Source organism: Chelonia mydas, chromosome 10 (assembly GCF_015237465.2).
Source record: "Chelonia mydas isolate rCheMyd1 chromosome 10, rCheMyd1.pri.v2, whole genome shotgun sequence".
NCBI classification, from domain to species: Eukaryota; Metazoa; Chordata; order Testudines; family Cheloniidae; genus Chelonia; species Chelonia mydas.
Genome location: NC_051250.2, coordinates 65,985,940 through 66,001,755, shown reverse-complemented (window position 1 = coordinate 66,001,755; position 15,816 = coordinate 65,985,940). Strand labels below are relative to the sequence as shown.

Below are 15,816 nucleotides of genomic sequence, written 5' to 3'. Positions count from 1 at the left end.
TGGTAGACTGTGCTGTGTTCATTTGGTTGAGTTTGCTATTCAAGTGTTTTATAAATCCCTTTTAAAAAAAATCATGTAACTACTTGGCTTCTTGAACCTCAGGAGCTGATTGTTTGTCTTATCTTTTGGTGAGCTAGCTCTGTGTTATGTTGCAAAACCTTCAGGCATGTTGTGTTTCTTCGTGTTCCTGCAGTCTGCAAGTGAAGTCAGCTTCATTAGTTTCATGATGGCACATCAGTGCATGGCTGGTGTTGCCGCTTCCTTCAAGCTAGTCCTTGAGCATGATCTGGGTTGCCTTGGTTTGGATAAGCTTGTAAGGATTTGTCAGCCAGATGTGACAAGATTGTCAAGAGGCAAGTAAAGAAGGAGATCTGATATTAATCAGTGCATAGCTTGGAGCCAAACTTTCTCAAATGCAGTGTAGTAACATGTTCTTCTCATTTACTGCTTCTCTTTGTGGCTATGGAACTGCCACTGTCTGAATTTGACGGTTAAAGGGGATGCCAGCTAATAGCCTTTAATTGTAAGGATAAAATTCTAGGTGGAAAAAAGATCATACGTTTCTATTTTTAACGTCTTTTCAAAAATATAGTTCAGCATACTGAAAAATACATAGGCACTTGATTCAGGTAAGAGTCTCAATATTTCTATAGTCAGATTTTTAAAATACTGAAACTGGGGTTCAGTTCCAAACATTTAGGGAACATGACTTGGAACATGACTCGGGGAGCCCCAGTGTTCTTTCTGGTTCCAGGCTGATGAAGGATGCCAGGGATATTTTCAATTCCTGAGAATAATGTGGGTTGTTTTTCTTTATTTTGGTGATGGTGACAGAAAGAGACCAGTATATGCTGAAGAATGCTCCCCCTCCTCCTGTTTTTTTTTTTCAGCTGAAAAGGATCATTAGTATATTTAATTGACTTTCAAAGAGCATACCCCCATATTATTACGTTGTCTTTATACCACTAGGTTTATCATGCCACTAAGTTTTCCCTAACTGTGCATTTTGGTGAGAATTAATCTTTGGTATTAGTGAACAGACACAGTATTTCATAAACAGAGTTATATTTTAGCAATAGGTGAACAAATGTGAAAGACATTTCTAACCCTATACATGAGGAAATTTATTTTTTCCTCTGAAGACCCCAAATAAAACTCCTAGAAACACTAACTGTAACAAGAATGTTTAAATGTTTTCCATATTCTTTAATCTTTCGCACCTTTCCTTCTTGTACTTTTCCTTCATATCTTAACAAGAATGATAAACGCAAACACATACATACCCACCGGAAATGTGCATCTTTAAAATAACAGAAAAGTTTTCTCCAAGTTTTCTGCACTCACTGAAAATTGAGGTGAAATCTTACTGACTGCAGCAAGAACAGGTTTGGGCCTTTTGGTACCAAATGTCCTGAATAAAGCAGACTTGTACCCTCAGTAACATTGAACAATATTATAAAAAATCTGTTCATACGAGTGTATAATTTCATTTCCAATCAGATAATCCACAAATTAAGGTGATATTTTCAGCAATAAAGTAGCAATAGTTCATCTAAATAATATTAAGAGTGCATCATATGCAAGCAGATCTCAGTTCTTTTTATTTTAAAACATGGTTTCTGCAGCATGCTTTATTTTTTTAAAAGCAGTTTTTATATATTCTAGTATATAGTAAATGTTACCATGCAGTTAAGCTGAAATTCAGGACTGAATCTTGAAGTCCTTACTCAGGCAAAACACCCAGTGAGTAAGGACTGCACTTTTGGTCCTTTGGGCCTTATCCTGTTGTAATTGGCTTCTTGGTGCAGATTCAGGCCCTCTATTTTTGTTATGTTTTCTCTCTGCAGTCACCATTTTTGTCTTAGCAAGTGCTAGAGGTAAGATGGTAAAACAACTTTCATTGCAGCCCCCTCTGTTTTTAATTGCCCATAACTGCCTCCAAAAAACTTTCTCGTGGGACTAAAACTTTCCATGCTCAAGCTCTGCCCATAGATGAATATTTTTGGAGGGGGGGAGAAGAAATCTCCATAGACATTTTAGAGTTATGAACAGTGAATATCCATTTCATGCCTTAAAATCACTTTAAGATTTTTTTTTAACAAACACATAGATAATGAAAAAATGCTCACACTTTAAGGCTTCACATTTCACATGTGGCTAGCCCACAATGAGAAATAGTCACTGTGTGTATTTGAAAATAGGTATTAAATTACAGCGTTAGAAGTCATTTTAAAATTGGTCTCATTCATGCTGAGGGAAAAATTACTTATTTTTAAATTGCGTATCTGCCTGCGTGCTGTGGATTTGCACAAAATATTATGTAAATTTGTAGCATCACAGACAGTATCGTGTGTGTGTACACACAGTGTGATTGAGTTTAAAATTTATGGAATTGTGTAAAGCAAAATTGTGTAAAGCAAAAAAAGTCTATTGCATGGTTAGTGTTTGTTCCTTTTTAAAAATATAAATATTTAAAAGTATGAGAGAAAAATTAAATGCAAAAAATTAAGTCCATACAACATTATGGCTGCAGACTTAAACAGCGAAGTGAAGAAAGGAAAAAGTTAAGATTATCTTTGCAACATTAACTCACCTACAGTGCTCATCTGTAGAACTTTTTAATATTAGTAAGACTGTTACTGTACGTTTTCAAGTGGGCATTTATGTGCAATGTGGGTAACTTAATATTTATATTTTTTTCATTTCCTAACTATTGTGTGTAAATTTGACACATTAAATTTGTGTTAACCTAGGATTTTGGGTTTTTAATTAAACTTTAGTGGTTCTCTAGCTTCAATGTGTAACATGGTGTTGAATATGTAGGTATGCAGGGTACACATAAATATGTGCAAACTGTATGTATGCAACATCCTATGTATAACATTAAATGAGAAGCAATCAGGTTTATTTTAATAACTTTCACATTGTTCAAATTCAATGACCTGTCCCTACCTCAGAATCCTTAACTAAAAACTTTACTGTTAAACAGCTGTGGTTTGTCAAATGAGTATGCAGTGATTCATTGTTGAATATATAGTGGGAAATTTTCCTATGCTACCAGAAATAGGTTGCCTTATAAATTTACTTTAAAAGAAACTTCTCTGCTTCATGTAAGGGGTATTACATAATCCCTTAAATTTTGCAGGGTATTACAGTCTATACATTCCAGTATTGTGGACAGTTATATAATGTGCATTGTAACATTGTTACTGATTCAGTATGTATGAAAATAATTTCAGTTTGGTTGTAGGGTCAAGCTTAAATAATACCCATGAGATGATGACACTGAGACAGTTTCTAGCCCTAATTCCCACTTCTCTTTGTTCTATGCTAATTGGATAATAAAAAAGTATATGAATCTTTTTCATGGTTTGAGAAAACAATCGTTCAGTGCACACCTGTTCTTGATAAATATGTAAGATTAATTGCAAAGATCATGTACCTATAAACGTGTGGTCTAACAGCAAATTTGGGCTTTACTGTCCAATGTGCTTTGCTTAAAAAGTACCAGTTGTGTGTATGTCCACGTGCGTGTGTGTGTGCTTTCTTTTGTCTTAGTAATTATTTTGACAGTGGCCATTAACAGAGGTTGCCTTGAGGGGCCCTGGAGGGTAAATGGCTTGCATGAGGAGTGTTTTTCATCCCACAAGTTATGTTATCATTAAGGTCTGGCCTTCTGGTATGTTACCTTTTTGAGAAACTCCTCCATTCACTTTCTCTCCCAGTTGCACTATCTGAGGCTCTCAGTCCTAGACACCTAGCCGTCAGCTACTAACGTTGCTGTTAAGCAAGACTGAATGCTTGCATTAAATTTTGAAAAAGTCTTTACTTTTTATAATCCTCTATTGCAGACATTTGCTTTCAATGCAATATTTTATCAGGAGAAGTTTTTAACAAAGTGACTGTGTATATGTATGCATTTATAGGCCCATAAGTCTGAGGTCCATTCCAGCCCTTGAAGTTAATTCATATGGGTGGTTTGACTGAGTAGAGTCATCAATATTGGGCTCATATATAGAAAACATACATAGACAGTACTAATTCCATCTTGCACCGGACTTCCTTTGCATCCTCAATTTTATGGGCACAAAATATTACAGAGACAATTTAAGCATTTCAGTATCTGAGCATCAATTTTTACCCACAAATGAGATACTTGGGGTTAAATTCAGCACTGACGTATATCTTGTTCAAGTCAACAAAAGGCAATGGGATAGCATCAGATGTAAATCAGAACTTAGTTTGTAGACATTCAAATTATATAAATTGTACCTCCATGTACTTGTATCCTCAAATTGTGGGTGTATAAAGGGAAGTCACGGTTGATTATCTGATTCAAAATACAAAATATTGTCCATAGTTGAATGCATACACTCGGGATCCAGATAATTAACTGTGTTTTCTGCAGTCTTCTTTTATAAAATATACTCAGAACTAGTAAACATTGTGAATGAAAGGTGTATGCCTACGGGGTGTAATCTCCCAAAAATGCACATTTATGCCGAGTTTAGTGATGTCACAAGACTGGCCAAAATTTTCAAACTTGAATGCCTTAAATTAGACTCCCAAATCCATAGTTAGCTTCCTACGTGAAAGCTTTTTTGCTCAGATTTTCAAAGGTGCTGAACACCTGCCACTCCTTTTGACTTTCGTGGGAGCTTGGCTGCTCAGCACTTCTGAAATCACGGTCATTTATTTAGGAGCCTAATCATGGATTTAGGACCCCAGCTGTCAGCACCCAGGTATGACAATATTTGTGTGTAGGTGGGATTTTCAAAGGCACTCTGCTGTCGTTGAAGTCGGGGTTGAAGTTGCATGTGCCTCATGGCCTGCCTCCAGTTTGGGGAAGAGGAGTCTATCCCATCCCTGTCCTACATGCTGGTCTCTTGCATAAAGCCCTTTGTGCAGCGGACCAGAATTTCACTGAACCCTTTTGCTACTGAAGAAATAGGTTGCCTTATAAATTTACTTTAAAAGAAACTTCTCTGCTTCATGTAAGGGGTATTACCTAATCGCTTAAATTTTGCAGGGTATTACAGTCTGTACATTTCAGTATTGTGGGCTGTTATGTAATGTGCATTGTAACATTGTTACTGATTTGCTACTGAAGAATGTGCAGAAATTATCTGTGTCAGCTGGAACTGATATTCATAGAAGTTCAAAATGGAATAAAGCTCTTGGGTCATGCAGTCCATCCTACTGTCCTTGTAAAAACATTTGCCTATCATAAAGAGTGTTACTCAAAAGTTGTATATGTTCAAAATATCCATGTGTATATTCTCAAGTCAAAACACTATAAAACTTGTTCACTGGATATTCATGAGAGAATTTATATTACGCTGTCTTCTTTTCATTAAAAGAAAAGTACTCATTTTGCATTGATGATACATTTTTTGTGGGCTCTTAAAGGATCCATGCTTGAGATGTACTCTCAGTTTATCATAATATCTTCCCAAGAGAGAGATTTTGTTTATAAAACAAAAAGATAATGTGTCAAATCCTGCAGGGCTTTAGAACCTTAGCATTTGGACCAATATAAATAGAAATCTTAAGGATTCTTTCCCCCCCCCCCAATGAAAATAGCTTCATTTATTTTAGTCTAAATATTCTTCAGCATAGTGATGAACCTAAATACAACAACGTGATACCAGTGCATGAATGTTAGAATCTGAAATGGACAAGTATACTTGTGTTGGATATAAACACACCATGAATTGAAAACTGATTTAAGTGCAGAGATTTTCAGAGCAGTTTAGAAGATTATCATTAAGGGAAGATATGGGGAAGGGATAGCTCAGTGGTTTGAGCATTGGCTTGCTAAACCCACGGTTGTGAGTTCAATCCTTGAGGAGGCCATTTAGGGATCTGGGGCAAAAATTGAGGATTGGTCCCCCTTTGAGTAGGGGGTGGGACTAGATGTCCTCTTGAGGTCCCTTCCAACCCTGATATTCTGTGTGGCTAAATTTGAGGCATTGTTCTGAACAATCTCAACCAAGAACCCCAAAAAAGAAGTATAATAAACACTGAGTGTCCAGAGGAGGACCATAGAGCAATATATGAAGTCTGGTCTTAATTAATAGACCAGATCCTCAGCTAATGTAAATCAGCATAACACCATGGACTTTCTGGAGATATGCTAGTTTACATCAGCTGAGGATCTGGCCCATTCCTTTAATTCCTGCAGCCACCTCAAAATCCTTTAATGATCTAGAAGAGGGATTCAAAATCTTTTTGATTCTTTCCCCTGTATAGAAAGGTTTCAGCCATCCAGTCTGGGAGAAACAAGAATACCATGTGACTTAGGTGACCAGTCACACACTATAAATAGTAAATGGTCAATGACATATATTGAGCAAATATTTCACAAACAACCCCTGGGCTGCAGTACAAGGTAAAATTCACCACTGTGGAGAGGACCAGCACAAGACCTATATACCACTACAGTGTACCCGAGAACAGTACATGGTCCTCATTTTGGCCTTCTTCACAGAGGTCAGTCTCACACAAAGTGTTGAGTGAATAATATGCAATAAGTTGAATTACTAAAGTCTGTTCTTAGATGGTTAACAAATAGAAAATGGGTGAATTTTATCTATTCACATTACTCCCTACAAATAGTTTGTCCAATTCTAGGCATAAGTTTACAATGTGATATGGCAGCCAAAAATGACAGTGCAGTTTTGGGCTCTGTAGAAAAATCATCGTGTAAGAAAGCAGGGAAATCCTAGTCCTGGCTTTTTTGTGACAACATCTGGACTATTGTGGTCAGTTATGATAAAATGTAGGAAGCTTAGCAGAGCAACAAAAATTAAGCGCTGGAGGAAAGATTGCAAAAGTTGAATATATATAGCTTGAATAAAAGCAGATAAGATAGAACTCTACAAATATGAGGATATTAATTATCGGGGAAGAAGCAATATTATTAGGTAAGACAAGGAAAATGGAGGCTGAGTATTTGTAAAGCTTTCTGACAGTGAGACCTATCAATCTGTGAAATAATTACCCAGGGGAAGTGGTGGAAGCCTCATTGCTTGGCAAAATTAAAATGTGCTGTAGGGCACTGTCCTGCACTGACAAGAAGATGGTCTAAATAACTTAATAGGGCTGTGCTTGCCTCTAATTTCAATGATTGTCCAAACTGAGTGAAATGTAAAAGTAAACGGCCATAAACAGGGGAAGAAAATCAGATTTTTAAACTTTTCAGTGGTAATAACCTGAGTTATTAGCAATACAGGACAAGAAAATTAGATAGGAGGCCCAATTTTGGCCTCAGATCCCCATGTGTAGCTCTCATTTAAATCCGTGAGAGACATCAGATCTGAATCAACCTTTGATTTTGCATTTTACAGTGTTACTTTAAAAGCACACTAGGATGTGTACATCCTTAAATGTTGCAAATTGTTTAACAGGTATAAGCAGGAAAATATTTCCTGGTAACCAGGCACACATCCTACTTTTTGTGTTATTTTTACCAACCAAAAAAGGGAACCGAATCTCCATGGATCCTTATTATCCAGTTTCTAATATGAAGGTATAAAATCCTTCACATTTTAGCCGGGGGAGAACAAAAATATGGTAATTTACCAAATGATCAACCCCTGTCTTTGTTGTAAATACCAACCCCTCCTCCACAGGTGCAGAGGTCTCTCTTACACAGGAACTGGTGAGATTCTATTGCACAGAAGTTGGGCAAGTTTCAGTTCGCTCCCACATATGATGCGCATCTCCTGTACTCTGTGGAGCCCAGCTCCACAGGGGGGCTACATGGATCCAGTGGGATTTTTTCTCGGGGTTTGTGTCCAGTGGCTGGAAGACCCTCCATAGGGTGCACAGGGGGCTGGATCTGAAATTCACATTTCACATGCAGTATTGAAAGTTTCTTTCAGATTAGGTGTAGTTCATACAGAAACCACAAGGACACCTCCCTTTAGACCAAGGAGGGAAGCTACTAATCTATGGCAGAAGAGACACTGATGGCATGCAAGCTTTGGCACTTCATCTGCAACACCATTTTGTTAGTGATCTGGGTGACAGAATAGTGATGAGACAGAGCCAAAGTCTAGAGCACCCCAAGCATTGGCAAAAAGCCCCAAAGTAGCTTTGCAAGGTGAAGCTTTATACCATAGAGAAGATCTCTTTGATGGATGTCTACAGCTTCCCTAAGAGGGGAGTAAACCAGAGTGTTGTCCTGTGCATCATAGAGATGAACTAGGCTAAACTGCATGGGAGAATGAGAGACCTCATTCTGCTATTTCTCCCTATGCCTGCACTAGCAACTATGACCCAGTGCAGATATCCTGGCTGGTTGAGCTGGGAATCTGTCCCTCAACCATTAGAGTTTTTGCACATATTAAATTCCTTTTACTCCAAATCTGAACCTCATTGAATTAGATTCCTTTTAGATTTTAATTCTGAATGTGCAATCAGACTTGAGACAGATGAAAAGTCTCCTCTTAGCTACACGCACATACACACTGGTATGTTTTGTATTCCTATTATTTTTGTGCCATTCTCATTTTAAAGTCGCCACTGTTGCAAGGTGAACTCATAGCCCACAAACACCTAGTATTAACTTCAGGAAACAAATGTTAGATGTATGCCAAGTATCAGGATGAACTTGTTATCTTGTGCCTCACTTTAGCTACAGAGGCTGAAGACTGAGATATGAAAAGGGATCTTCAGTGTAACCTCACAAAGCATAAGCCATGTCAATATCGCAAGAGAGAAAAGTCAGAGGTCATTACATTTAGGTGACATGTTTTGGCAATGATCTCTGCCTTTCCAATGATTAGTTGTTAGCTTTTGAGTATTCATTTTGATAATAAACGTATACCTCTTGTGACAATGGCTAAGATGCATTCTTACTAAAAAGTTGTGGGCCAGATTCTTGTCTCAGTTGTGCTGATGTAACCAAGATACAAATTTGGCCCCAAATCTTCAGTACTAGTTTTAAAAGTATCTGTATGGGTGGTGATAGTTCTGGAAAGGACACGTTTAGGAAAGAGGGAGTAACTGGAAAGCAATGATAATATCCTTGATAAGACCAGAAGACTTTAAACATCTGCTGTATGTTTCTAGAAAATGAAACAAAGTATTAAAGATCCGAGTGAAAGGATTACACTTAAATTTTTTTTTCATTTTAATTTCCATCTGTACTTCCAATCCTTTAATTAGGCTTCTGAATTTTTACATGTATTAAATGTGGAAAATTATTCTTTTCTTCTACAGAAAGAAATTCTGTGTACATTCTAGTTGGTGGGATAACAAAGCACATCAAGCAATTATATATCAAAAATATTCTAAAGCCCAGTAATTATGTGTTTCTTTATAAAAGAATAGCATATTATTCTAGATGCTTGATAAGTTTTTTAGTCATTAAACCTTGTTAACATTAGTTAATTTCGAACTAATCTAAACACAGCTTCCACAAATTTCTTTACTAGATTGAATAATGAATGAAAACTTTTGAGATCTTGAATCTCAGTTGAATCACGTTAAAATCTAGCTGACCACATTACATTTTGCTCTTCTCTGTGCAACTTGAAAAATCACCTCTCTCTGAAAATGCTGTACCTAGTGTATTTACAAATAATCCAAAGATGACTATAATTGAAAAAAAGTATGTGGTATTTTTCTCTTTTTCATGGGGATTGTTTGTATGTAATTTTTTTTTAACATTGATGCATTTCCCAGCACGCTGAGCATTTATGCACATGGAAGATTGGGGCCTGACACTGTTCCTTCTCATGGACGTAGCCCTCCTGGTATCAGGGCATGACACTGCATTGATCTGCACCTCTAGTATCCCCTTTGGCCCCTTACTCTCCCCTACACCGGCTTGCCTTTTATCTTTGTGTCCTTTAGCCTAGCCTGCTCACTTCTCCAAAGACCAGTGTAATAAGTTCCAATCAACCATAAAAAGAAAGGTCCTTCTGGCCCTCCCCAGGTACAAGATTGCCAGCTTCCCTCTCAGTCCTCCCATCTGGACTTCCCTCACAAGAGCCCTTCTTGTCCCTCATGATTCTCTCCTTGCAGGAGAGTGCTGCCTTTTCTGCAGTTCCTCCCCTTACTGAGGTCCTTCAGTCTACTTATAATGTCCAGATGTCCAGTGAATCCTCATCTAGCTGTGCCCTCTCTGGCCAGAAGGCAATCAGCCAAAGCACCCCACAGATGTTGAACATGCATTCTAATTGGCAGTTTTCTCCCTTCTCTAGCCGGTGATGGGAGAACGCCATCACAAGACCATAATCAGATTCCTTGCTGAAAAGCCCCTTGTAAACTTCAGCTAGAATGGATAAAAGACCTTTATAAACATGTTTAAAGAAATGTTTTAAAAAAAATTTCAGGCCTTGCTATTCAGTGAGTGCACTGTCAGTACCTGGAATGTTAAAAATTTAGTCAGTTTAGAAAAATTTGATTTAAGAGTTGTTGTTTGATGAGAGACCAATTCATGAGCTAGCCACATCTAAGCATGCTTCCAATAAGCATCAATATCTGGATTTTTTTTTAAATACAGTTTTTATTTTGAGGGGGGACTTATATTTGCCCTTCTAATAGCTACTTACATGCATGTAAAAGTCCCTCTTTCTTTTTCCAGTTTTTTTTTAATCGAAGAAACTTTACATATCATATATACACAATAAAGATAAGAGGTCAAGCGAAACAGATACATGCATAATACAGGAAAGGTGTATACAAACCTCTGAAGTGCAAAAGTAAATGCACTTTAACTATCTTAGTTAACTACATACAAAAAGAATTAAAAACAGGTTTAGAGGTCAGTAGCATACAGAATGCAATGGAGGAAAAAAGAATGTGAAAGCTTGTGAAATAACCTCAATTAACTTACTATAATGACAGCAATTTTTATTGTACATCTTTCTATTATTCCTCACAGCGAAAGAAAGTTCCTCTTTTTAACATTGCTTGGAGGGGCTGTTAAAGAGACATTTGTGAAATTCTGATCTAGTTTATGGGACTAACAGAATAGCCTTATGGAAGAAGGTGCAATCTATGCAAGTTATAGTATATTATGGCACAAGGAGGTAGAAGAATTGAACTACGCTTTATAGTTTGACATCTTGTGATGTAACTGAATCATCTGCCTAGCACAAAATGCTTTTTTTAGCCTTATAAAAGAAATTTATGGCTTTTTACTGTTCTATTAAAAGATTTCAGCATCCAAGCTACAATATATCCTGCACTAAAGTGAAGCAATTCACGGTGCCTCATGTGTATTTTATGACTTTATAGGGCTCTCAAAACTTTTCTCAAGAATTTAGCATTTTGCGATGGCTTTTTTAAGGGATTAAGCAAAAAATGATTCCGTTGGCTGAATGGCCATGTTGCCACTTGTTCCTTCAAATGAGAATGAATCTCAGCTTGTAGTCTCTAGAACCTAGTCATTTGTGTGCACACTAATATTCATCATATTTCAGGATAAATACTGTAAATACTCAAGCAGCTGAGATTTAAAATTCTAAATCTAGCGACAAAAGGCACTGTATGCTGGAGTGCCATGGACATGAACTTCTAAGGTAGGGTTCTCCCCTGCCCTCAGTGAGGCTCAATGGCTGAAGAAATGCTCATGGCAAAGAGCCCCTCATGTGTGACATATTGAGGTATTTGGTCTCTCCATCTTCTCAGTCTGATGGCCATTTATGACCATTTATTAATAAATACAGCAAATTCCAACTTTGCCTAAAGTTTGAAGAAACTGGAACAGTCCCTGAGACCTGTTGAATGGCAGATAATAGCAAAGCTGGTTGGGAGTAGCTCCTGGCTGTTGAAACCATGCAGGTTGGGAGAGTGGCCCCGAATAGCTCCTCCGTGATGAGGTACATCCAAGGCCCCAGTCCTGCAAAGAGTTTTGTACATGAGTAGCTTTACTTACATGTCTTTACAGGATTGGGGCTTGAGGTGGAGATCGTGTGTGAAACAGAAGGCCCCATGAAAGTGGTTGCTTTTCAGTTCGTATATTTTCTTAGGTGTGGGTCTCCTGAAGAGCGGAAGAGGAAAGGAGAAATGTTCAGAAAGTTCAGCTACTGCATGCCAAACTTATTTAAAGTTCAGTATGTTGAAGGAAAACTGCTTTGAATTTTTACCACTGCTTTAGAGGGGTACAGAAAAATCCATTCTAAAAGAAGCATTTTCAACTATGAAACTCTGAAAATGTTTCAAAATCTCCATTAATATGAATTGGACAGCTGTAGAATCCCTGGGGATACCTTTTATGAGAACTGCAACAGGAAATGCAGCCTGATAGCATTACATACATACAGGAGGGCTAGAATTGGAGTGAGAGACAGGGAACAAGAGATTTCCATAACTCTTTGTAAGTAACATCTCCATTTTTCTGGTTTGGAGGGAAAAGGCTGTTTGTTTTATGATTTGGTGTTAAAGAAGCCACCCCACCCCTCCACCCCCCGCAAAATCAGAACATACTTTAAAAGAGCTGCAGAAATTTCTTAAATCTCGTCCTGTTTCCTGTGTCTCTTGCTGCAGCTCTTAATGTCCTGTTTTGGTGCACATCATTGGGATGACTGTTTTCCTTCTTCATTATTTCATATTAACATTTTTTGTTTTAATATGTATACCCTGTGTTTACTGTACAAGGTGCTTTAAAAATAGAGTAATCCAGACCTGTTTTAGATTAGATCCAGTCACTATGAAGTGTGTTATATGCCAATGCGCTTTCTGATGCATGAATTCCTTCACATTAACTCCTCCTTAATAAATATTTCATTTATGTAAAAGGTATATTCAGGACACTAAGTGCTGTACTGAGAATAACAAAGATAAGAAATACTTGATTGTACAAATGCTGTACTCTGTAGCAATCCCTGTGGAGATTTAACCAGGACCTCAAAGTTGTCTGTCCACTTCCTGCACAAGATGGGTCTGTAAGGAGGGAAGTATGTATTCCAGGAAACACAGCTACATTGGCCTGTTGCATATGAGCATCTGAATACTAATTTGGATTTGTATTATAGATGACCCCAGTGAAAGCAAAGTGGTACACCCATTAAACCATGCAACAGGTTGCTAATCTATCAGTACCTTGTGTTTCATCTATAACCCCTCAAGAATTTCTCTTATATTACCTAATATTAAGCATGCCTACCCGATGTATTGAATACATGGAATAAACAAAATGCAGCCATTCCATTAATGAGGATTTGTAGTACTTATTCTGAACTACAGTGTTGCTACTGAGAATGGGGCGACGGACTTCTTTTGCCGCTGGGAGAGTACATCCACCATGTGGACACTGCTAAATAATCCCTGCCAGGGATAACTTTTAGCCCTGGATCTTAACGATGCTCTGTTGAGCAAATATGTTGTTTATACGATGCACTGATTGCACTAAATGTCGTTACCTCTCACCTAGAACTGGGTGAAAAGTTTTAGCTGAAACTTTTTTTTTTTTTTTTCAAAAGATGCAATTACCGTGACACTGAAACTGTTCTTGAATTCACTTTAGTTTCACTGAATTGTTGTGGTTAAAATAAAAAAAAAAATCCAAAAAACCCCAATGTTTTGTTTTGACATTTTAAAAATAAAATATTTCAATTTGGTTTGAAATAAATTTTCATTTTAAAATTTCCTTTAATTATATAAAACAATCAAAAATATTTTAAATGGTCTAAACTAAATGTTTCATTTGCCCTAAATGATCAGGGAATGGAACTTTTATCTCTCTGTGCTCATTTCTCTTTTTAAACTCTGCTGGAAAATGGATTTAAAGCTGCATGTAAGCATAGCATAATTTTCTAACAGATAACAGCAATTTATTTTAATGGTTATTTAAGTTATTTATTTGACACACATCTAGGGACAGCACTAGCAGTTCTACTGCTGCTCACCAACCAGCCCCAAACCACCCACAAAAGTGTTGTTGAATATTTTGCTGCCCATAATATTCTGCTGCTCTAGAGGGTGACTTGTAATGGCAGTTCATAGCAGCAGCCCTGTTGACTTTCACAGCTCAGGTGGTAACTGGGCTGTCCACCTGGCTAAATCTATATGTGTATTCATATGTGATCTATATGCGTTATCCATATGTATTTTTATACTTCATTAAAAAGTCTGTATGAATATATAAATTTAGTGTGCATGCTCCAGATGTTGCTTGTTACCAATAAACCTGTTTTGTTAATTTCCAGGCTATCCGATGCACTCTGGTGAACTGTAGTTGTCTGTGTTTCAAACCTGGAAAAATAAGCCAGCGACAATGTGACCAGTGCCGACATGGATGGGTAGTGCATGGTAATATTGCTTTTGTAAATCTATCTATCTAGGTTCTTGTATGGCCCTCCTCAACACAGTATCTCAGCTCTTGGATTTTTTAATATACATCACACTCAGTTGTGTATAACTCTTGCCATTCATGTCTTTTCTACTTTGTTTTAATTTTATTTTCAGCCCTAAGCAAATTAAGGATCCCCAATCTGTATCCAACAAGCCAGGTAGAGATAGTACAATCCAATGTGGTCTTCGATATCAGTAGCCTCATGCTGTATGGAACCCAAGCCATTCCTGTCCGCCTTAAAATCCTGCTAGATCGTCTCTTCAGTGTCCTGAAGCAAGAAGAGGTGATACAGATTCTCCATGCACTGGATTGGACACTGCAGGATTATATACGTGGATATGTGCTACAGGTATTGTAGTGAAAGCCTAGTCAATACCGAAAAAATAGTTGACCAAAGTAATAATTTAAAATGTCTTTCAGCTGAATCTTGGTATCCATGGATCACATTGAGCCATCTATTTTTAACTGAATTCAGTGAAGAATTCTGCTTAAAAAGTTGATCGCATGAGATGACTTAAAGTCAGCTATACACTTGTACAAATTATGTGGGCCTGACTCAGTTTTTATTTAGTTTTTACTCAGATAAGTATCTACTGACATTGACCAGCCTAAGGGGAAAGAAGTCAATAGCAGTCTGTCTAAGTAAAGGCCTCAGGAATTGACCCAAAGTCTTGTTTAACAATTTTATTTTATTTTTGTATGGTGGGATAATACATTTACAAGTTAACCTGTCAACATTTAAACATCATGGCCTATATTCATCTCCAGGGTAACTCCACTGACTTCAGTGGAGCAACACTAAAGATGAATCTGGCCCTCTGTGCTTACACAGATGCTACTAGCTGGAAATTACCTTTTATGTAAAGTAGCATTATGATCTTATATTATGACACAAATCAATATTTAATGGTCTTGATAATCTTGCTTTTTAGTGTTAGGATTAAAAATATGGAATCAATTACCTTGAACCTCTATCAGATAAAAAATTTATGATGTTACGTTCATCATCTTAGAAACTCTTACATGCACTGTGAAAAATCTCAGTAGGCCATCAAATACATGTTCTGTGATAAAATATTTATTGTAGTTATTGGGAAAAGTTAGGCATAGCTAGAGTTTGAAAGAACTCCCAACACTCTAGTGTAATTACAGCTATGCTCTGTGAACACAGGCGATAGATCAATACAGGTTCATTTGTTCTCTGATCTTAGTTACTTGGAAGATTATTAAACTTGCAGTGAAAGAATACTTGACTTAAATGTGGAGCTAAATATTGGTCTGATTGCTCCATCTCTGCTCTTTGTACTTACATGTTGCTAACTGTTCAGATTATACGTGTCTTAATTTTTGTGAAAAAAATTTACAAAATAGCTTGTTAGACAATATTACTATTAGTTCAGAAAGAAATAAGATCACCACCGTGTTGAAACTCAAAAGACAATATCACAAAATTGCCATCAAACTGTTTGTAAGTAGAGTAATTTTACAGACTTGCTGGAGAAGGA

The 15,816-nt window shown here is 37.1% G+C and overlaps 1 protein-coding gene across 2 annotated transcripts in view; it reads left to right on the top strand.

Moving 5' to 3' along the window:
* The window catches only part of BNC1 (basonuclin 1), a 100,587-nt gene that overhangs the window by 77,287 nt on the left and 7,484 nt on the right, over nt 1-15,816 (top strand). For both annotated transcript variants that reach the window (XM_007066830.4, XM_037911232.2), the window contains exons 2-3: nt 14,166-14,268; nt 14,425-14,660. In XM_007066830.4, coding sequence (XP_007066892.1) covers nt 14,166-14,268; nt 14,425-14,660 — 339 coding nt within the window. The remainder of the gene's footprint in view (nt 1-14,165; nt 14,269-14,424; nt 14,661-15,816) is intronic.